Consider the following 22,848-nt stretch of genomic DNA (forward strand, 5'->3'; position numbering starts at 1 on the left):
CACGAGGCCTCGGTACTGTGAGAAATCCTTTAATAAGAAACGGCAGCGGAGGCGGCGCCGCCGCCGCTCGGGTGCAGCTTCTACCGGGGTGTACAGGAGAGGAGCAAGGAACCGTGAGAACAGCCCGGGCACGGACACGCCCGGCCCGGCCCGGCCCGGCGGGGCTCCCCGGCCCCAGGGATGCCCGGAGCCACGGGGCGGCTGTGCCGGTCATAACTTAATTGGCTTTTCCAGGATACAGAGAGAGAAAGGAGAGGAGCGGGGCAGGGCCAGGCTGGCTCCTGCGGCTGCTGTCAGCTCTGCACCCCTCATATACAGTTCAGTTCATTTAGTGTCTGGTCCAGTGTCTGGTGCAAGCCCAGGTTCTCCTCTTTGGCTTGAGCGAGTTTTTCTGGTGAGAAAGAAGAAAACCACAAGATTGAAATCACATTATTTTATAGCCTTTTCTCTTTAAATAAAACCTGGGGTAGCTTACCTTCATATTTAAAACACCTTTATACATTTATCATCAAAGTGGGGCCAATTTTTTGTAATTGCTGTCCTGAAGGGAGGTCGCTTCTCATGGAACGTGAAAGGCCTGTGTTTTAATGTGTCATTGTTCATTTATAGGCCACATCCTGCTGGGTTCTCCTTGGACTGGGAGGTTTTTAACCACTAGACACTGAATGCACTCAAAGCTTTTCACTGACTAAAGGAACACCAAAATTCAATTGTTTGCCAGAACCAGGTGCTGCCCCATCCTGACCGTGCCTTGCCCAACCCCACATGAGGAGCTGAATGTGTTTTTGGTGTCATCACCAGTGAATCTGAGCTGATCTATACAGAAGTAAACCCTGCAAGGTGAAAGGTAGAGGTATCATGTTTTATTGAGCTCAGTTCCCACAGAGGTGGAAGTGGCACAGGAGTGACAGGTATTACAGGCAAGAAAAGCTTGAGAAAACACAGTGAGTGGGAATTTCCCCATGTCCCACACAGGGGCAGGTCACAAAGAGGTCATGTCGTTGAGGGCATGGTCGAGCTCCTCACTGATGGCTTTGTACTTCAGCTTCTGAGCATAGAGCTCATCTGTCAGGCACCAGGGCAGCAGCAACAGGCCAGCAAGAAATGCAGGGAGGAGAAGAGGCCACAGGAGGAGAGCGGAGAGGCAAAAGGCAACAGCAGCCAAAGCAGTTGGGAGGAAAACAAAAGAAGAAAACAGAGGCGTAGTTGAGTATCAGAAGGAAAGCAAAACACCCACAAAGCTGCCTGGTCAGAAGTTCCACCTATGTGAACTTTTTGTCTTTCTGTAATCTCACAATTATTTTCCAGTAAGGAGATTAAATAGGGTGGGCTCAAGATCCCTTGAGTCCCTCCACCTGTTAGTTGGCCAAAATCAGGTAATTGTTGCCAACTTTATGGAAGAAAACCTTTTCCAGGAGAACTTCCACCACACAGGGCAGGTGCCCAGTGGACACATCACACCCATCCACCAATATGCTGCTGTTCTTTCCCATTAAATCCACCACCCACTCCTAGACTTTGTTATCTGATTTGAACTGACCACTTTTAAAGAAACTTGATTCATTCCATACCTTCCAGGTCATCAATAGACTTTTCCAGTTTGGCAACAGTTCTCTCTGCAAATTCTGCACGAGTTTCAGCCTAAAAAAGTTGAAATAGCATCACTGGGTGCTCCTAGAAAGATTATGCCCAAAAATGCATCCAGCTTGGGGATGGCCAAACTTACTTCTTTCAGCTTGTCAGAGAGAATCTTGATTTCTTCTTCGTATTTATCTTCTTTTTCCGAGTACTGTGAAAACAATAAACCCTCTTTAAGGGAAGTTGTAGCAACAATAATAAATGTTTATGAAACTGTGACCTATTTATAAGCACTCTTCCTTTTAAAACAGCTGCAAACACCATTTCCGTGCTCTCCTGCAGACCTTCAGCATTGTTTGGGCAGAACTGATGGAGTTGTATCCACATGCAGGCAGATAAAACCTCTCATTTGCTTTGTATTTCTGGTTTATTTCTATGAATTCTATGTACAAGTTTTGGCTTTTCCCACATCCTTTAGTTTACTGAAAGAACCAACCTTTTCAGATTGAGCTTCCAAAGATTTCAGGTTGTTTGTGACGTTCTTTAACTCCTCTTCGAGGTCACTACACTTCCTAGAAAGGGAAAATAGAAGTATGAATTACTAGTGTTCCTGTTGTGATTTGGAGGAGTCTAAAAAACACAAGGGAGGAAGTAATTAAGTCAGAAAGAAGAAAACCAGGTGTATAGTGTAGAAACCAACTTTTCTACAAGTACTAACTACATGCCTGCCTAGCAGGAGATTATGTTCAATGAAATGTAGTGTTGATAATTCCTGTATTCTGAAAAGTTACTCACACTTCAGACACCTCTGCACGCTCCTCAGCTCTTTCCAGTTCACCCTCCAAAATAACCAGTTTACGGGCAACCTGTAAAAAGACAGCAGCCACTTGTCAGTGAGTGTGCAGCTCCCAAAATCACAGCACAGGGCTGGGGAGGCTGGGAGGGACCTCAAAAATCATCTGGTTCCATCCTCTGCCACAGGCTGGGACACTCTACATATCTGAACAGGCACTCAGAATACTCTGTTCCTGCTTCCTCTGGAGTGGGGAAATTAGGCTGAAGCAGAAACCCACAGATGTAACAGCCCTCCCCAGGCACATTTTGCAGTATTTTTAGCACTGGGTACTGAAGATGCTGCAAATCACAGTTAAAATTCCTCCTTGCTGGCAATGCTCCAAGGTTGAAGCATCACCCAGTGCAGCTGAACAGAGGGACTAAACTGAAGAGCAGTGTTATTGTTCATGGCTCCCCTGGACATTTCACCATTTCCTTCTCCTTTTTACCTCCTCATACTTGCGGTCGGCCTCTTCAGCAATGTGCTTGGCCTCCTTCAACTGCATTTCCTGAATTTCCATTTTCTCTTCATCTTTCATTGCTCTGTTCTCAATAACCTTCATTCCTCTGCAGAAGTCAAAGCATGTTTTAGGTAGAAGCATTTTGACACTCGAATCTCAACTTCACAAAGTGGAATTCGATATTTGTAACCTAAAAGTGGCCCATTATGACCACTGTGTTCATCATTACCCAATCAAGCTTGTAAGAAAGTTTCAAGTCTCTCACCTGCAGCAGCACACGCAGATACTCAATGACACAGGAACATTTTATTCACACGCATTCATTTTTTTAACACCAGAAAATAAACAAGGCGCGTACCTCTCGCTCTCATCTGCTGCCTTCTCAGCCTCCTCCAGTTTCTGCAGGGCTGTGGCCAGTCGTTCCTGGGCTCGATCCAACTCCTCTTCCACGAGCTGGATGCGTCTGTTCAGAGCTGCCACCTCACCCTCGGCCTGTGTGAACAATGGCCCACACCGGGGTTACACAGCCCTTGCTCATCAGTGTCCTTACAACTACAGCAGCATCTCCCTGGGACTGCAGGGCAGCTCGGGGGCCCTTCTGCCTCTGCTTTTTTGTTTGCTTAAACTCTGGCATCTCAGGAATGTCAAGGTATGGAGTGTGTGCTTGGTCTTTCTTTTTTTTTTAATGGCACTTATCATTCCAGCCACACAAAAAGGAACTCTACAGGACTGCAAATGGGGTATTTTTGGAGCACTTCACAGGGCTGCATCTATCCAAACTTTAAAAATGAACCGTTTCCAGGATGGCTTAGTTCCAAAACCTCACCGTGGGTTTCTCTGCCCTTGGTTTCAGTGACACAGTGGAGCTGGAGCCAGGTCCTGATCCACCCTGGCTCCCCGGCCTGCAGATGCTGGAGAATCTACAGGGTCAGCTGGGCACAGACAGTGCCTTCAGCATGGCAGAGTCAGGCTTTTTTTGGGACAAAATTAGATAGATTCTTAAAGTAAGTTAAACTTTGCTTCCTGCGGTACTTAAGGAATTAGGCAGGATGCATTTCTCAGCAATGAGATCTGTTTGTGTATTATTGAACAAACTGCACATTAACTGGAACACCATTAGTGTATAAAAAATAGACTAGTTAATAAATGGGAGAGATTGCTGGGAGAAATGCTCGATGCAGACAACATGGACAAACTGGTGTCCATAAATATGTGTTTATTAAGATTCAGCTCCTTTAATTGCTTGTTTTTGAAGGAAAATGGAACCCTGCTTTAGTAACTGCCAGGCTTGTGCACTGCATTGTCCCCCATTCTGAGGAGGATTGCCATATACAAGATTAACTTTTTTTCCCCTCACTTTTACAGAATATAGACCCTGGAGGGGCGACTGTTTTATGCTTTATGTTAAAACACTTTGGAAAAAAAAGAAAAGCGTTTTTCTGCAGCTTAGCAAATTTGGTCACTGACCACTCCTAAGCTGGAGGAAGTGGTTTCCATTCAGTTCTGAGCCATCTTGGAAAGGAGTTCAGTGGCTGATCCAAATGGAAGCTGACCCAGGATTCCTCTAGTCATAAATTATCCAACGTTTCATCTGTTTTTACCCAGTGCAGTGTTTAACTTCCCGATTTATATACAAGGCATCGATCATGTACAAAACTAGCATCTGTTCTGGGGCAGCAACTCCTTCCACTAGGCAGGGCGCTTTTAAGTCACTTTTTAATTCAGCAAGATTCCAAAGTTATGGAGCCGGGGCCACTGGGAATCTGGGGTGAGCCTGGCTCCACCTCTCCCAGCAGCAGCCCGCAGTCCTTATACGGTAAAACTAACTCGCTGACATGTGATAAAATAGCAGGAAGATGCCGGGAAGGCTGATCGCACACAAATCTAAGTGAAACCAGCTGTCCAACCCCGGGAGAGCCGCACGCTAGCGGAGATTTCGCATTTCTCTGTGAAAACCAGGACGGAAAGTTATTTTTCAGCAGTTCGGACATTTCCCAGCTGTGCTGAAGCCAGCGGTGCGGCGCCGAGAGGCGGGAACTCCCCGCTCCGTGTCATGCAGCGCTTTTGCCTAATTAAACAGCCATTTCCTACTAAACTCTCAACCGCTCCCCAGTGCCGATCGGTGCTCGAACGCCTTTTCCGCAGGAATGGGCCCCAAAGCGCGATAAGCGGCGGGCGAGGAGCCGCCGCCGCCGCGCCCGGTTCCCCGCGGGCCGGGCCGGTGCGGGCGCGGCGCTGCGGCAGCGCTGGCGGCTCCCGCGGGCGGTGAGTGCGGAGCGGAGCGGAGCAGCGCGGGGACAGCCCAGGGATGGAGGCAGCCGGCGGCCAAGCCGTCCTCCCGCAGCGGGGAAGAGCCGGGCGCGCCCCAGCGAGAGAGAGCCAGAGACAGGAAGGAAGGAGCAGCCCGGGAGAGAGCGACCGAGAGAGGCGAGCAGGCAGCCCGGGCGGTCTCACTTTCTCCCGCAGGTCCCGTTCCAGGTCCAGCTCCCGCTGGAGGACCTGCGCGCGGTCCTCCGCCTCATCCGCCTGTTGCTGCAGGCACTGGATCTTCCTCTTGACGGCTTCCAGGGAGCTCGGCGCGGCCATGGGCGCGGGCGGCGGGCTGGGCGCGGAGGTGCTGCACGTGGCGGGCCCGCGCCTTTCAATGGCCCGCTGACGTCACGCGCCTGGAGGTGGAGGTGGTGACGTAGCCTGAGGAGCGGCGCGGGACGGGACGGGACGGGCGCGCCCGGGGCCGCCCCGCTCGACTCGACCCGACCCGGTTCGGCCTGGCCCGGGGGATGCTGCCCCGCTCGGTCCGGTTCGGCCTGGCCCGGGGGATGCGGCCCCGCCCCGCTCGACCCGGTTCGGCCTGGCCCGGGGGATGCTGCCCCGCTCGGTCCGGTTCGGCCTGGCCCGGGGGATGCTGCCCCGCCCCGCTCGGCCTGGCCCGGGGGATGCCGCCCCGCTCGGTCCGGTTCGGCCTGGCCCGGGGGATGCTGCCCCGCCCCGCTCGGCTCGGCCCGGCCCGGTTCGGCCTGGCCCGGGGGATGCGGCCCCGCCCCGCTCGGTCCGGTTCGGCCTGGCCCGGGGGATGCCGCCCTGTCCGGTTCGGCCTGGCCCGGGGGATGCTGCCCCGCCCCGCTCGGCTCGGCCCGGCCCGGTTCGGCCTGGCCCGGGGGATGCCGCCCTGTCCCGCTCGGCCTGGCCCGGGGGATGCCGCCCCGCTCGGTCCGGTTCGGCCTGGCCCGGGGGATGCTGCCCCGCCCCGCTCGGCTCGACCCGGTTCGGCCTGGCCCGGGGGATGCCGCCCTGTCCCGCTCGGCCTGGCCCGGGGGATGCTGCCCCACTCGGCCCGGTTCGGCCTGGCCCGGGGGATGCCGCCCCACTCGGCCCTGTTCGGCCTGGCCCGGGGGATGCTGCCCCGCCCCGCTCGGCCCGGTTCGGCCTAGCCCGGGGGATTCCGCCCCGCTCGGTCCGGTTCGGCCTGGCCCGGGGGATGCTGCCCCGCCCCGCTCGGCCCGGTTCGGCCTGGCCCGGGGGATTCCGCACCGCTCGGCCCGGTTCGGCCTGGCCCGGGGGATGCTGCCCCGCTCGGCCCGGTTCGGCCTGGCCCGGGGGATGCCGCCCCGCTCGGCTCGGCCTGGCCCGGGGGATGCTGCCCCACTCGGCTCGGCCTGGCCCGGGGGATGCTGCCCCGCTCGGCCCGGCCCGGTTCGGCCTGGCCCGGAGGATGCCGCCCCGCAGCAGCAGCAGCGCTCCCCGGCCCCCCAAGGCGAGGTTTTGACGCTGCTGCCGGGCCCTGCCCGCGCTTCGCCGCTGCCACGACGGGGCGGGTGTGGCGGGGAGTCTGGGCTGGCCTTTAGCCCTGGCGCGGGGATGAAGGCAAAGGGCATCCTTATGCCACGGCATAATCCTGCTGCCGTCCCATTCTCCTTCAAAAGGCACCATTTTGTTCAGTTCTGTCAGAGGAGATTTCTCCTTTCCCAAAGAATTCCCGGCAGGTCCCCGGGGTCCCCTCAGCCTCAAGCGGTGCGGGCTCCCGGGGGCAGCTGCGGGTGCCACGGACTCGGTGCAGAACAGCCTCGCTCCCTTTAGCGGAGGGGAGAGGAGATTGAAACCCTGCACCTTTTAAAACCTGCAACCCCGCCTTTCTATCCCCCGGCAGAAATGCACACAACCAGTGAAGTGCATACAAAATACAGCGAGCAGAGTTACAGGCAAGTGTTGGCCATGGATACGTACATCAGTGGCCTTCTTCTCAGCCTGCTCCAGTTTTTCCTGGGCATCTTTAAGAGCCTCTGAGTATTTATCCAGTTCATCTTCAGTTCCTTTCAGCTTCTTCTGCAGAGCGACCAGCTCATCCTCTACCTTTCAAGAGAAAAAATCCCCAAAGTGAGCATACTGATGTAGTACCAGTTACAGTTTAACACGATAAAACTACTCTTTACTATTAGTTTGAACCCATTAGAGCATACAAAACGCCACAAAAGACCAGATCAAAGTTCTGCTAGTGACAGTAGTCTGAGAATGACTGGTAGCAATTGCCAGGGAAGAATCATTAAAAACATGTCATCCTCGAACAACACTGCCTGCCACCACACACACAGGGTCTGGTTTAATACAGAACTTATAATCCATTTCTCACCTCGCTTTTTTTTTTTTTTTGACACCCTGCAGCAATTTTGCAGCATAATTATAGATGTTTTTGAATTATGTCCTTTTTTAGTGTTTGTTGGAACACTGTTACCTGGTGATTTTTCAGGAAACTATTCCATTTCTGTACAGCTGGAAAAAATTCATGATGTTTGTGTGTGCTTCAGGACACTTGAGCCCAGCTGAGGCACTCTGGCTGTGGAGGGAACAGGGCTGGCCTTGCTCTAGGCGGGACTCGCTGACCTCGGGAGGTCCCTTCCAGCCTGGATTATTCTCCAGCTGTGGCCCGACACGATGTGAGGCTCAGACTCCTCCATACCATATAAATCCATATTGTTCACTAGAATGGTGCTATTTATAACCTGCTGGGAGGCTGGTTAGTGATAAACTGTCTCATGCTCCCCGAAGAATTCACGTTATCAAAGGCCTGCTGCTGATAAGGGTGGGCCTGCAAACCCATCTGCTTCATCCTCTCATTTGCAACACAAACCAGCTCAGTCTGTCGAGACAGTGATTTATCCATTTTAGCTCCACCTTCACTGAAATTTACTCTAGGAAAACAGTTTGTATTTTGGTGTGCTTCCTTCATTTTGGTTTCACTGATAGTTTTAAAGGCATTTTTGGTAGTGTGCTATTCTGGAATGTTGGTGTGTTGCAGAGGATAACCAGGCAGTGTGAGAGAACTGCAAACCTTGCTGGGGTGTTCTGACAGAGGGACACTGAGCAGCATGAAGCAGATGCTGGCTTTGTGTATGAATATTAAAGTAACTATTTGAGTACTGTGCCCACATTAAAAAAGAAGCTGAAAATTTTGAGACAATTCAGAAAAGAGGAGTAAGATCAAAGATTTATTTTTCTAAAGAAGAAGAAATATTAGGCCAGATGAATGCTTATAACAGAGCAGTGTGGAAGATGCAGCCAGATTTAGGGAACATAAAAGGGAAATATGTGGTACTTTTACAAGAAGTGCTGTAAAAACAAAGAACTTGAATGCACTCAGCTAACATTTCAAGATCATTCTGGAAATACTAAAGCTCAAATAGGAGACAGACACCCAGAATAAAGACATTGAAAAGCAAAAGAATATGAAAATGTTATCGTTAGAATTCAGTTAAAAGAACATTCAAATTAAGATATTTTCCATTATTCTTGACACAAAAAATAAGAGAGCATATCTCCTGTTGAGTCTCAGCTGGTACCTCTAAGGGGCACTCTCTGCACCAAAAACTTGAAGTGAACTTTATTAATTCATTTCAAGGAGAGGCTTAATTAATGTTTAGACACAGCCAACTCTATTAGCACTAGTCCTACAGGTGTCAGGGTTTACAGCTTTGATTTTAAATATGTAAAGGCCTTTTGCATGGAATCAAAGCATGAGAAATTTAGGACAATTATGTAAGATTCAAGAAAACTTAGACAAAGTACTGTTAATAATCTGTGGATGATGTTAATTTTGGAAAGACTGAGATGGCTGAGAAGTTACAGCCTAGTCCTGGCTGTAGAAGCATAACAAAAAGGCAAAAAACTTCAAAAGAAGATTAACAGAAAACTGACTTTGCTTTCTGAATCACAACACTGCCACACAGTATTTTGTTACACTTATTTCCACAGCACACACGAAGCCAGTGATTTTATTTCCTCTTACCTGCTTGCATTTGTCCTCAGCTGCCTTCTTATCCGTCTCAGCCTGCTCTGCTCTGTCGATGGCATTCTCCTTGTCTAACTTCAACATCTGCATCTTTTTCTTGATAGCTTCCATTTTTGCTCAAGGACAGGCTGGATCTGTCACGCAACTAAAAGAATCTTACGATTAAAATTTTAGATTTTTAACAGCTTGGACAGAGAAAGAAGTTGTACCCAGGCAAGTCACAGGGAAAATGAGCTACAAGTGGTTTTAGAGAGCTTTAAACCCAGAGCCCCCTGGACAAAACCCAGATCTATTGGCCCCTTCCCCGGTGCTCCATCCAGAGCCTTTCTAAGGAATGAGCTGGAACAGACTCACTAGAGGAATCTTCACCACTCCATCTCCTTATTTGGGTCCTGTTTTCTTAAAGAGAAAACTGTTTCCATTTTTAAGCTTCTGACAGAAGCAAAAGTGTTGACATATGAACACATGCTTGAAGAAAAGCTGATTAGCTCCCCTTTGTGTGTGCAGAGCAATTAACCAGCCCAGCAGATCCTGGGGATGGCCTGCCTTCCTGGAATAAAGGCATGAGGCTGATCAAGGGAAGGATCTCTTTACGTTACTCTAAAATAAATCCAGACATAAAATAAATAAATTATTTTTAAAAAAATCTGTGCTTAAGAGCTGGCTAAATTTAAGTTATAAAAAGATGCAGGATATGAGACAGCAGAGGTTTTTGCTGTAAAAATAAGTGCTGGTGTTAAGGAACGAGCTATAATGTGTGATAGTACAACGCATAACAGAACTCAAATTTAGATGTCAAGTTCAGGCTCAAGGCAAACTCAGTGAATTTGAGTGCCTGTCCTTGAAATTTCTCTCACTAAATCCTTGGGGAACTAAACAACACCTGAAGGTGCAGTCTGATGAGCACTGTAAATTATTCCTTCTGCTGTATGAAGGGAAGAGCAGGCTCTGGGGGGAGCAGGAGTATCTCCACTGACAGAGGCACCAAGCAGAGCATCCAACAGCCCCAGAATGAGCTCTGCTTCCTTTTGCAGTTCTATTAAACACGTCCCCAAAACCATTCCATCCCTTCACCAGCTCTTGCTGAGCCTCACAGCCCCACACAGCCTTGTCCTGACTGCTCTGATGTTCTGATATTCTGATGTATGGCACCTTCCAGGGCAGCCTGGCAGCACTTTCTGACTTTGCTGCCCTGGCACCTGCACAGAGCCATGGAATATACTGAGATGGGTCCCACAGGGGCCATCCAGTCCAACTCCTGGCTCTGCACAGATAGCCCAACAATCCCGCCCTGTGCCTGAGAGCGTTGCCCAAACACTCCTGGAGCTCTGGCAGCCTTGGGCCCGTTCCCTGAGGAATATGTCCAGTGCCCAACCACCCTCTGGGGGAAGAAGAACCTCTTCCTGATGTCCACCCTTCACATTCCTGGTTCTTTCCCCATCCAGGTCCCGCTGACCCCACGGTGTCCCTTCCCTGCCCAGTTCTGCCGTGCTCTGCTCTCTGCAGCCCCTCACTCACAGCTCGAGCTCCCTCACAGCCCCAACGTCCCAGCCATGAGGGCACCAGGACACTCAGCATAAGACCCAGAGCTTCCCCATCCTCTGGCACAGCTGGCACAGCACTGCAAGGCCTTTGGGAGAGAGTTTTAAGGGAAAATCTGCCCTTTATTGAGCTAAATATGATGGTAGAGCGGACACAAAGCCAACAGCAGCACAATGCTTGTGGCTGTGATAGAGTTAATTTCCTTCCCAGTGGCTGGTACGGGGCTGTGTTTTGGATTTGTTGTGAATACAGGGTTGAGAATATAGTGATGCTTTTGTTATTGCTGAGCTTGCACAGAGCCAAGGCCTTTCCTGCCTCTTACAGGCCCAAGCTGGGGAGGGGCCTGGGGGTGCCTGAGAGATTGGAGGAGACACAGCCAGGATATTCCAGACCATCTGACATCACTCAGGACATAAACGCCGAGGAGGAAAAAATGGGAGACTTTTGCAGTGATGGCATTTGTCTTCCCATGTCACCATTCCATGAGATGGGGCCCTGTTCTCCTTTGTTTTCCCTATTAAACTTTCTTTCAACCCAGGAGTTCTCCAGCTTTTACCCTTCTGATTCTCTCTGATTCCGCTCGCGGGCGAGCAAGTGAGTGGCTACGTGGTGCTCGGCAGCCAGCTGGGGTTAAAACACGACAACGACTTGTTGTTGTTTAAATCAAAACGAATTAATTTTACGAAAACCCAGCCCGCCCCGCGCCCCAAGATGGCTGCCGGGAGCCCTCAGGGGCGGTGCTGAGGCGGCGCCAAGATGGCGGCGCCCCGGACTGCGGCTCCCGGCGGGCTGTGGGGATGGACCTGCCCCGCCCGGCCCGGCACCGCCAGCGGCAGCGGGGGATCTGCTTCGTTTGTGTGCTTGTTTTATCCTTTCTTTGTCTTCTTCTTTATATGTTTTGTTTTAATATTAAAAAAAAAAAATCGGAATTTTAAACAGCTTTAGGTTCAGTGTTTGCTTGGAAACCAGTGCTGGCACTTGGTATGCCCCTGTATCCCTCTGAACACCTCACAAAATTAAATGTGCTTTTTCCGGGTACCTCTGCAGCAAGGTGGCCCCCGGGCATTTTTTTTTTTTTTTAGTCCAATCCCACTGACTTTTAAGCTATTCTGTGATTTGAGCAGTGGAAGGTAAAATCACATAGGACCTCAGTCTGGAGCAGGTTTAAGGCGTAGGGGTGAAGCACTGCGTTATCAGTGTTTCCAAACCTTGAGAAATGACATGGCAGCCCCATAAACCACTTTAATCACAGTCATGTGTCCTTCTCCTCGCCCTCCTGCGTGGAATTTGCTGGTGGAGGGCAGCAGAGGCTCCTCAGGGGTTTGGGGTGAAAGCCCCAGGAGCTGAGTGAGGCTCAGCGCTGGTGGGCACAGGGGGAGCGCAGGACCCCCACCAGATTTCTTGGGGACAAGATGCATCTTTGGGACCCCCACCAGATTTCTTGGGGACAAGATACACCATGAATAACTTTCCTCAGCTGGCTGCAGCCCCGTGGTCCAGCTCACACTGCTGCTGTCTGTTCCAACCTGCTGGCTGTGTTTCATGGCTCCTTCAGGGCTCCCTTCCCTCAGTCATGCCATCCTGCCTTCAGAGCTGTTTCACCTCGTGGTCATGCACACCACGAGGCTGGATGTGCCACAGCCTCTCTGACTCACAGGAACAAGTTTTGGGGTGTAGTTTGAAGATACAAGGGAGGGCAATGGAGTGGGAAGGACTGTGCTAGCCCCGTTTGACCCAGCACATGTAGGAACTTGTGGAATGGAGGCTGATATAAGGCTGTGCATGCTGCTCTTTGGGACAACGGCTGCTTGTTACCCTTAGGTGTGCATTTTGAACTGTTCCTGTGGCTGCTCTCACAGCCTCTTCATAATTTCTATGATTGAGAGAAGGACAAGTGGTTTTCCAGTCAGCTCACCAGCCCCCTTCCTGCCACAGGCTCAGGCAGGCTTGGATTCAGAGATAGGGAAGCAAACACCAAACAAGATTCTTTTTCCTTTCTACTTCAACTGCAGGAAGATAATTTTTCTAATCAACACTGTTGCATGACTCAGAGCCACATTTAGAAAAGAACATCAAGAAACATGTCACCCTCTGTAGCCCTTCAACCAGGTACCTGCCCTTCTTCCCTTCCCTGCTTCACGAACTGGAGAGAAACACCTGGAGAATTCAGTGATGATAATCCTGTCAGTCCCACAGCCTCTGGTTTTCATTAGCTTGGGAAACAGTGAGCAACCAAGAGAGGAAGAAGAGCACTCTGAACTATTTCTTTTTTTTGGTTTGTTTCAGGCAGGCAGGAAGGTGCTTTACAGGCTGTAAGAGTTCCTTTGTTTTTCCTTTTCTTTCTGAGGGATTGTTTGGGCTGAGCAAAGCTTGGCAAGGTTGGTGCGTAAATATGAGAGGATACCAGAAGGAAATGAAGTTGGATTGTTGGAGAGTGTGCTCATTCCTTTGGCAGCAGGCTGCATGGGAAGCTTGTCACAGCAGGCATCTGAACAGACTGGGGGTGGTCAGACCTGTGGCCTGAAGTCTGGCAGGTCTCAACATTTTCTCTCCTGTCAATCCCTACTCCTTTTTTTTGTAGCCCAGCAGTTAGCTGAGACCCACAACATGGCCCATTTCACTAGCTGGGAAAAACAGACACTTTATATCCCCCAGTTTCTCCTGCAGCTCCTTCTCTGCTCCAAACTTTGGTCGTAGAAGATCTCCTTCCTCTCTTTCACACTGGTTGAGCTCTAACTCCTCATATACAGAGCTGCATGTATCAAGGCTAGAAGCAATTCAAAGCAGAAGAAAGAAGCTGTTGTCAACCCTTTACCAAATTCCTTCATTTTACTAACATGAGTATCTCCTAACAATCCACTCTCTTGTAAATTTTCTGCGGTAGAAATGATATAATATGGTGTATCAGTAGAAAAGGTGGCACTAGACTGAACATCAAACTTGTCTCTTCCTGACATTTCCTTTTAATTGACAAGATGTGTAAACCCTCACATCTCAGTGAATTTTTTGCTCTGTGGGTTCTCCCTCCACCTTTCTCAGTGTGTGTGCCAGTACCAGCCTGAAATACATTCTCATTAAGTATCCATTACTGACCATGGATGAACACTGGGCTGAGTGTGATGAAAACAGTAAATCTGCTTTTCCTGTGCCTTGATCCAAGCGAAATCGACCTCTTTTCTTTAATAATCCCAGTTACCTGCATTTCCCAGCAGGATCCTGGAACACCTGAGATAATGAATTTTACACTGTTTTGAACAGGATGGCAGAATTGACTCGATACCTGAAATGCACACCTGCTTGGGAAGCCTGTCTCACTGCCAGCATTAGAAGAACAGGGTACAGCAGAAGAAAGCAAATGCCACCCTGAATCCATGCTGATATTTCTGGCTAATACAGAGTGGAGAGGATCCTAGAGAAGAAAGAATCAGCTGCCTCTACCAGAAGATTTTGGCTGCCCTGCTTTTCTCTGGACTGGTCCTCATCGGTGAGACCTTTCAGCTGCAGAGGCAGGATTTGCATTTAGAGCACGGGACTGTCCCTGAGGGCCATGTCCTCCTTGTTTTTACTGTTCCAGCCCATTGCTGGGCCCCAGCCAATGCTTCAAGCTCTGCCTTGCCGTTAGATGGCAATGCAGATCCACAGATCCTCCCTCTTCCTCGAGCCTCTGGAAAATGATGGTGCTGCAGCTGGAATGGCTCATAGAGCCCCAAATCTTCTATTTCCGCCCATCTCACTTTTGGAGACTGAGGCACCTGAATTTGTTTTGCCTGAAAGAAAAGGAGCTGGCTGCCTGGGATGGCAGCTCCTCTGAGTCCTCAGTGGCACAAGCCTTCTCTTCTCTCTCTCCATCCAGGCCCTCCTTTGTGTGCAGAGGTTTGGGGTTTTTTTTGCTCTTCCATCACTTAACTCATTTGTCTTTTGTTTTGCTGTTTCCACGACCATTTTGTTGTCTTGCTTGTTTCTCAGCTTATAGCCAACCCTCTTGGGTGGGTGAGTCATGGGCTGCCTCAGGCCAAAGCCCAAGGATACAGACTTCTTCTGAGGGTCATGAATCTCCCATCTGGGAAGTTATAAAGAAGTGAGAAATAGCTACCACCACAAAATGCTTTCCTCCATATCAATTTTTCAGCTTTTCCATTGTCTGCACTTGACTGGTTCATTTAACATGTGCATTACCAGGGTTTTTTTCCTTCACATTGCCTTTTCCACCAGAAAATGTCACCAACTCACATCCAACTTTTGCTCAGAAAACTTGCAGGTTCATTTGTGTTCCAAACCCAGGCAGGTTTTCTCCTTCAAAACTAAATATAAATAGCCTTTTTTTTTTTTTTTCTGGAGCCTGTTTGAAGTTCAATTCCATGCCAAACAGTCCACCAGCTCCCAGAAGTGCAATTTTTTTGCTGGGCAGCTGGCCAAAGCAGTTGTGGGGCCTTTTGGAATCTGATTTGGGTACTTGCAGCAGGATCTGCTTTACTTGGTGACTTCAGCTGTGTTACTGGCAGAAATCCTCATTTGTAGCAGAAAGAATGACAGCACCATCGTTTAAAAAAAAAATCTATTATACTGGTGGAGCAGATGGAGAGCTCCTGACCGTGGCTTAGAACAGGCCAGGAAGATGTGGACACTTTCCCCCATGCCAGGCAAGGATGGGAGGCTGGGGCTCTGCTTGACAGTCATCCCTCACACATTAAAGTAAGCACCTTCCAGCTTCTCTGGATTTAAAATGTCTAAACAAAGAGGATTTTGTCTTAATCCCCAGGAGAAGTGCTCCTCTATCACAGAAAGGCTCTTTTTTCCTGGTGCACAAGAAGTTACTAGTGTTCCTAAGCCCTCTTGCAGATGTGAGCAGTGTGCTGCAGATAAGTTGTATCAGGAGAAAGCCTTATCACTTGGGCTTACATATTTTGTCCTTATCCGTTGGACTCTTAAAAAGCTGTTGCATTTAATTACTCATTTCTCAAAGCATTTATTAATCATTTATTATCTCTCTGTTCATTTGCTGGAGATGTAACTTGACATATCAAGTGAGCCCAGTCATTTCATAACCAAGCACATCTCGGGAGGAGAGAAGCACTGAGTGATAGGAAAGGCCTTACTCATCCTGGCACGTGGTGGTACAGCTCTAGCTGGAGCCTCTGGTGCTTCAGAAATAGAAATACCAGTGCCTTAAGCTGCCCCATCACCTGAGATATCTGAAGCACTGAATAATTAGGTGACAGCTGCATATTGGACTGAAGATTATAACCTTGTTCTAGCACTGTTAAGCCTGCACAGCCATTCACTCCGTGAATGAAGCTTCCCCGGCCTCCTGCTCTCCAGCACCTGGTTTGGGTGTCAGAGCTCACAGTGCTGCAGCCTTCCCTCTGCACCTTTGGTTAGTGGAGCAGGAGAACAGTGTTTGGGTTGAGAACGTGCCCACCAGCTGAGCTGAGTCTTTTGGGAATTTGACAAAAAGCCCCTCTTTAGTACCTTTTAGTACCCCTTTAGTGTTGTGGAAGTGCAGGTAGAGTCCGGTCAGCCTGGGCAGGGTGGTCACCCCCATGCTTCATCCTTTGCTCTCTCTCTGCTTCCAAACACAAAGTGTCCCCAAAGAGACATCAGAGGAGAATCCTTAGTGTTCAGCACTGCTGAGCACAAGTCCTGGGGTCAGAGGGCTTCAGGGAACAGCAAAGGGTCTGCCTTGGCACAACGACAGCACTGGCTGAGTGATTTCCTCAAAGACTTACAGGTTCTGCCAGGGCAATCAGATTTCTCTCAAACGTTTCAGTTCCCCTGTGATTGCTACCAGAAAATAAAGAAACCTTTATTTCCATATTGAAACCTTGATTTCCTTATCAAAACCTTTATTTTCTTATTGAGCAGCATCCCACTTCTCTATTGCCCTTTTCAAGGAGAGCAGCACAGCAAGCAGCAAAACAGCCACTGTCAAACAACCAACCCCACCAAAAACCCACCTGCCTGGGGAATGAATGTCTCTATTCTGTCATTATGAGAAGAAGTTGTAAGGCCCAAGATCATCTCAACCATCTTGAGACATCTTAACAAAGCACCTAATTCAGGCAGGTGTTTCTCTTTTGCTCTAGTCAATGGGGTAAGGAAGCTCTGAGAACAGGAGAGGAGATATTTTATAAATGCTGTTGCTTTATTTCTTCTGTCCATAAAAAAAATCACAGCCCACCTGGGTTTTAAATTGCTTTTCAGGCTTTCCTAATGAATGTCTCTGAATATTTGCATGTCTTTTGTTTGCCCTCAATATGGGGAAAAGCTTAAGTCAACAAGTTTTTATTTGATTTGTAAATAATGCCAGAGTGACACTTTATTACAGATTCCCAGAACTCCATGTCTTATGCTCCAGATATGACATACCAGAGACATCACCAGAGACAGGCTGCCAGGTGCAGGGTAGGGGACAGAAATTAAAATAATTTTAAGGAAAGACCATATAGAACTTTACTCTATACCTCTGTTTAGCCTACAAACCATCAGGAGCTGGTGAAATAATTGCTTTGGACAGATAATAAAACATCCTCAAGCAAAACTTAGGTATTTAATATACTGCTCAAGTCAATTTCCCTTATTTCTGCTGTCCTTTTGCTTTTAATAGTGGTTTAATGAAAAATCCAGAATTAATTGAAACTGGCATTAGGCATTCACGTGTTCCGTGAGGATTTCATTGCTTCAATATTTCATAAGCTGACTTCACTACTGTGCTTCTCCTTATGCTGCTTTCATAGGCCAGCATATCATCCCTTTTCATAAAATGAAGGGTCCCAATGTGGGCAGATGGGGGTACATGAGGAAAGTTTGCTACCACATCACAGGCCAAGAATTAAAAATAATAGCTGCTTTCTTCCTGCCACCATCCCCCCTTTTTCTATAATGATTTGCATCTGAGCCTTGATGGGAAAGAGCTGTCCTAAAAATAAACAGGATCTGTCTGAAAGGTGTCTGAGGGAGGTATTTGGCAACTGTCAGGCTGTCGCGTCTGCTGAAGGATGGAGCTGATGGACTCGCTGACACCAGACAGGCTCTGCTGAAGTGAGAATGCCTTATGCTCCCCTTGGCACTCACTGGGCACATTCTGTTGGCCAGAGCCATCAGAGCACGGTGAGTCTGGGGCCTGTGCCAGGTCTGGCTGCTGTCAATGAGAGGCTGCCCTTGGATGGCTCTGAGAACTGGATCAGACCCTTGCTTTACCCCTGAGACTCTGGCTTTACACCAGGGATGAAGTTTGGCTCCCGGAGTGAATGTCACCCCAATGGGGAAGGAATCACCAAGCCCTGGGCTTGAGGGGTTCTGCAGGTGTCTGAAAATGAGACTCCTCACTGAGGTACCTGGATATGGGGACCAGAGCCTGACCTTTTGCCTTTTCTTGGCTTTAACAGCTTTATCCCTCAGTTTCTCCATCTCTAACAGGGGTAGTGATGTTCTGTCTTCAAGGTTATTGGCATATTTGTAAATCCAGGCATCCTTAAATGCTCCCAAAGCATGACAGGGCTAAACGCAGTTCCTGTTTCCCACAAGGTGCTTAATGAACATGTGTTACACCATCCTGCAGTCATGAGGTGAGCAAACACAAACACCAAGGCATGACATGACTCACCTCACGCCTCTGCAGCAGCTCAGTGGCAGAGCAAGGACCCAAGAATCCCAGACCCCACCAAAACAATCATACCTTTGGAGTGACCCAAGCTGGAAAGAAATGCTGCAATGGAAGCTTCAGTTCTTCTCAACTGCACAGGGAATCTCCACTGCCCGTGGTTGTGGTGCAAGTGAAGATATTTGCTGCTGTTCTTGTGCTGGGGAGGGAAAAGGGAGGTGTGGAGGAAAGGTGGAAACCTCCTTGTTCCCCCATGGGAGAGTGGACACTTCTCTCATTCTCAATGGGAGCTGACTGCTGCCTTATCTGAAAATCAGTCTGTTTTGTTATCTGCTGGGCAAGAGCAGCTCCTTTTTAGTGAAGAGCAGACCCTGAACTCAACAGTCTTGCAGTACTTTGGTCTGAAAATACTGGTCTGTGTTGAGAAGAATGGCCGAGGGAATTAAAGCCTGTAATATGGGCTGCAGAAAAGTTACCTACAAGATAAGAGGGTGACTTGATCTTTTTGAGAAAAAGAGCAAAAAAGGCTTCCTTATCTTCATAGTGTTTGCTCTGAAGTATCATCTTGTGACTGCCAGAGTCTGCCTTGCAGTATCAGTCAATTACAGCCCGTGGCTGACATCAGCTCCTTCCTTTCAGAGGTGCCATTGTATTTCCCAAAGTGTGGCTGGTTCCTCTTGGCACTTCAAGGCCTCTGTGCCACCTGTTTGTGGTGCTGACCCCACTGACGCTGCCCAGGACACCCAGCCCTGCAATTAGACAGCGGTCTGAGAGGAAGAGGGAATCAAGACAATGAACCATTGGGGAGCTCACGTGAGTCAGTGTCAGATGTAGGGGGGTATGATGAGGAGTGGATGAGTCCTACCCCTTCTGGAGGGTCCCAGATTGTTTGTGAGCAGTGACAGTGCAGATCTCCTGGGGGAATCTGCACTGCAACGATGAGAGCTGTTCACACAGCCAGGCTCTGGCTCATCAGGGTGCTGTGGCTCTCCTCTGTGAGGAATTTGTCACTATGCAGCTGTACTTCTCTTCATTAAAGTGGCCATGTTAAATAGCTGTGAGGTTGCTAAATGCCTACTTTGCTAACTGATCTTCTCCCCAGCTGGCAGCTTTTTAGAGCAGGAGACATGAGGTTGCTAAACCCATTCATTTCTCACATGCACCCACGTTTCTAATGTCTGTGGGGTTCTGGCTTTAAAAGTCCTCTGCCAGCCATTGGAATGAAGAGCACTTCGTGAAGACACTGTAATTATTCTGGGATTTAGGGGTGTGTGGAAATGATTCATGGAGACGTTTCCCAGCCAGCAGGCTCATGGAGCCAGGTGAGCTCTTCCCTGGAATGTGAAGCATGCAGCGTGGCAACTGGGAGAAACAGGTTTGGCAGGACGTTTGAGGCTGTTTGCAGCAGCCAGCCTCTTCAGAGCCACGTCCCTGCCTCGCTGCTCTCCCAGCTGGATGCTCTGCCCTGCCACAGTGGCCCTGCTGAGCTGGAGAGGATGGACACGCTGCGCAGGAGCCTGTCCCGATGGAAGAGGTACCACATCAAGGTGCACCTGGCTGACGAGGACCTGATGATGCCCCTGACGGTGCGGCCCAGGGACACTGTGATGGACCTGCGGGCTCTCCTGGTGCGGGAGGGCATCACCTCCTGGAAGAAGACATTTTATTACAACTCCAGGCAGCTCGAGGAGCATGAGACCCTCAAAGAAGCCAATATCCAGAATGGTTCTGTCCTCCTCCTTGTCAGCAATAAAAGGTAGGCAGGGAGCTCGTCTGCCCTGGGGGTGGTGCAGAGGAAGGGGAACGCTCGGCGTGTCGCAGCCTCTTGGGACACTTTCTTGTCAGGGTTTGTGGAAGGCAGACCAGGAACTCAGATGCTGCCATTTCCAGCAGGATTGAGGCCCCAGGCTCTTCAAATCCAGACATGTGCTGTGAAATAAGCAGCTCAGAGGAGGTTGCTGCTGCCTGTCCTGTCTCTGGTCAGGTCTCGTTTTCCTGGATACGCGGCCAAGCACAGAGAGAGAAACATGACAAGAAAAAGGGCAGGGGAGGTTGTGGGACATGGGAGACTGTTCTGGAAACCTCTCTCTTGTCCTGTTGTGCCTTTGTCTCCCTGCTTCTCTGTTGCAAATACTTTGTGCAGGTATTTGGGGGTGGCACAGTCCTTGTGACAGGAGAGGTGCTGCCAGTGGAGCACAGGCAGTGTGGACAGGGACGGCAGGAGGCTGCAGCTGCCCAAAATGTGTCTGAATCACAGCAGAAAGTACAGTGAGACTGGAGACTCCCAGGAGAGCCAGGGCATGGGAGATCAATCACGGCAAGCACTGTGTTCTGGTGGGGATGAAAGCTGAGATAATGGACCTTGGACTCACTGGCCCACAGGACAGCTTTGATTCAGTGTGGTGAATTTATGCCCACCTGCCCTGTCTTTCCTAATGCCGGGTTGTTGCTGCCAGCGTGATTAATTCTGTGAAGCATTTTGGGGATACTGGGTAGAAGAGGTATGTTGTGGGTATGTGGTGCCTAATTCATCTCTCTAAATCCTGAGCCCTCTGAGTTATGTGTCTATGCTGATCAGAGTTTCCTCTGCAGAAAACTCTGCACTAAAGACTTCAGTTCCTGATTATATCCCACATACTGGAATGGTCCTATTTTCCAGTCCAGAGGCAGCTTGAAATCTCACACAAAGAAGATTTAATAAAGCATTTCCTTTCAGAGCTCAGTCAGACACAGGAGATTTCACATCACTCAGCTAACTGCAAACCCCAAGTCACCCACGGCCCTTTTCTCCAACATCTCATTTCAGTTCTCTGATTAACTTGGCTCAGCTCCTCCTTTTCACCTGGTTTTTAATGGCAGAAGCACTTCTATTTGTTGTTGTTTCCAGTATTTATTTTCCTACTTTTTGCAGTCTTAATTTTTGAAAGTAAAAAAGGATTTGGAGGGTCTGAGTTGATGGAGTGCACATACTGATGCTTGTTTGGTAGATGCCTGGTTTCCATAAAAAGGAAACCTTTCCATAAGGTGCTGTGCACCTTCCCACATGCTGCAGCAATGCAAAACTCACCAGGAGATCCTGCCCTGGTGTGCTGAGTTCAGAGGGCCCAGCTGCAGTCACTGGCCATTTTTGAAAATCTAGAGCCTGTTGCTCAAAGTCCCAGCTCAATTTTTGTGAGTGCATTAAAAACAAAGTGGTATTTCTAATATTTTTCTCCATGGATTTCCTGCTAACCTTCCTGGTTCCTAAACTAGCACCTTTGGCCAATCTCCTATTGCTTTTTCCAGGCCTGGGTGCAATGTGGGGAGTGCCCAGTCTCTACCTGAAGTCGTGTCTCCTTGAGTTTTTTTTTTTTGACATAAAGGATTACTGGGTTGTGCCAACCTCACCCACTCCCAAAGGCATTTTTGTAAATGCCCAGATACTGGGGACACGTTTCTCTAAAGGTTCATGGGGTGACTGAGCTATGGTGGGATAGTTCCCTGAGATTTTTCTGAGATGTGGAGCTAGGCAGCCCTGGGCTGAGGGCAGGTTGTGACTCAGCACCTTGCCAGGTCTTCAGCACAGAGAGGTTTAGAGGATTTTAGATGCCTGTCTCTCGCTGCCACTGGGACTTAGGAAATACAGAGTGGGAAAAGGCTGCATTGTAACTGATTGGTACTGAGATTACAGGACCAATTTGGGTCTTAAGATCACTCAGGCAGATCTTCAGGTATTATAAATCCATGCTGCACCAGGAGTGTCTTTGGAAATACATTGGTGGGTATCAGCTGGGCAATAACCAGTGAATAACCATGGGGATTATAACAAGAGTAGCCCTGTACTGCTGGGACTGTCTAGGAGCCACAGGAGCAGAGAGGAGAGTGAAAACATGGTGCTGCATTTAGCCAGCAGTCCTGAGGATTTAAGAGTTGGTTTTAGTGTTTCAGCAGCTCAGTGAAGTATGGATCCCTGCCCAGCTACTTCTTCAGTTCTCCCTGAAAATCTTGATGTCTCCTCCTTACTTTTGTGTACCGAGGTACCAGCCAAACAGAGCACTATTAATTCCAAAAGTGGAGTTGCTGTGATTGCCAAGGTCTGCAGCTCAGTGTCGTGCCTATAAATATTAATGGTCACTCTGCATGCTGTGTGTTCCTGCAATGGGCTCACGGGACAGTTTGCTTTGAACCTGAGAAAACATGAAAATGACCCTGTTTTTCATCCTCCCCTCCCCGCCTAATGCCTTTGTAGATAATTGGCATTTAGCGAAGGCCAAGTCAGCAATTCCACTTCTTGCTCGTACTTTCTGGGGTTTGTAACTTAGTCATAAAAATTCACTTAAGGCGGCAGCTTGGCAGGAAAGGGATCAGCATACCAGCTAATGCTGAAAATTTATTTAGACCTGAATGTTTAAAAGTTCGAGCAAGCCGTTCTGGAGATCAGTCAACATGACCTCTCGCCCTGGGAAAACACATGGGCTGGCCAGAACTGCAAATATCACATCCACCTAGGATGCAATTCCCCTTTGTGCAGAGCCTGTTAATCACATTACTGCTGTGCTGACTGAAATTGC

At 49.2% G+C, this 22,848-nt stretch overlaps 2 protein-coding genes across 5 annotated transcripts; one reads left to right on the forward strand and one right to left on the reverse strand.

Annotated features, from left to right (window-relative positions):
- Positions 1-13: 13 nt before the first annotated feature.
- Positions 14-9,481, reverse strand: TPM4 (tropomyosin 4). Of its 4 annotated transcripts, none has more exons than XM_036399466.1 (9): positions 9,154-9,481; positions 7,098-7,223; positions 3,232-3,365; positions 2,862-2,979; positions 2,374-2,444; positions 2,075-2,150; positions 1,727-1,789; positions 1,572-1,641; positions 14-391 (listed from the first exon to the last, which is right to left on the reverse strand). In XM_036399466.1, exons 1-9 carry the CDS (start codon positions 9,265-9,267, stop codon positions 309-311), a joined length of 855 nt encoding a protein of 284 aa, XP_036255359.1. In that variant the 5' UTR covers positions 9,268-9,481; the 3' UTR covers positions 14-308. The 4 variants fall into 4 exon arrangements, with proteins under 4 accessions (XP_036255359.1, XP_036255361.1, XP_036255358.1 ...); XM_036399465.2 differs by lacking the exon at positions 14-391 and adding an exon at positions 849-1,065 and having other exon boundaries at positions 9,154-9,480; XM_036399468.1 differs by lacking the exons at positions 7,098-7,223; positions 9,154-9,481 and adding an exon at positions 5,328-5,517.
- Positions 9,482-19,794: 10,313 nt separating this feature from the next.
- TINCR (TINCR ubiquitin domain containing) lies at positions 19,795-20,058 on the forward strand. The gene has a single exon (XM_054517376.1). It carries the CDS (start codon positions 19,795-19,797, stop codon positions 20,056-20,058), a length of 264 nt encoding a protein of 87 aa, XP_054373351.1.
- Positions 20,059-22,848: the final 2,790 nt, after the last annotated feature.

Source organism: Molothrus ater, chromosome 26 (genome assembly GCF_012460135.2).
Source record: "Molothrus ater isolate BHLD 08-10-18 breed brown headed cowbird chromosome 26, BPBGC_Mater_1.1, whole genome shotgun sequence".
Lineage (NCBI taxonomy): Eukaryota > Metazoa > Chordata > Aves > Passeriformes > Icteridae > Molothrus > Molothrus ater.

What these genes read in the sequence shown, in the direction of transcription:
- TPM4 (XM_036399466.1), bottom strand. Translation starts at nt 9,267, where the DNA reads ATGGAAGCTATCAAGAAAAAGATGCAGATGTTGAAGTTAGACAAGGAG. An exon ending in TGGAAGCTCAATCTGAAAAG is followed by an intron (nt 1,790 to 2,074) that starts GTTGGTTCTTTC and finishes TTGTTTTCACAG; the next exon opens with TACTCGGAAAAAGAAGATAA. An exon ending in TCTCTGACAAGCTGAAAGAA is followed by an intron (nt 1,642 to 1,726) that starts GTAAGTTTGGCC and finishes CAACTTTTTTAG; the next exon opens with GCTGAAACTCGTGCAGAATT.
- TINCR (XM_054517376.1), top strand. Translation starts at nt 19,795, where the DNA reads ATGGACACGCTGCGCAGGAGCCTGTCCCGATGGAAGAGGTACCACATC.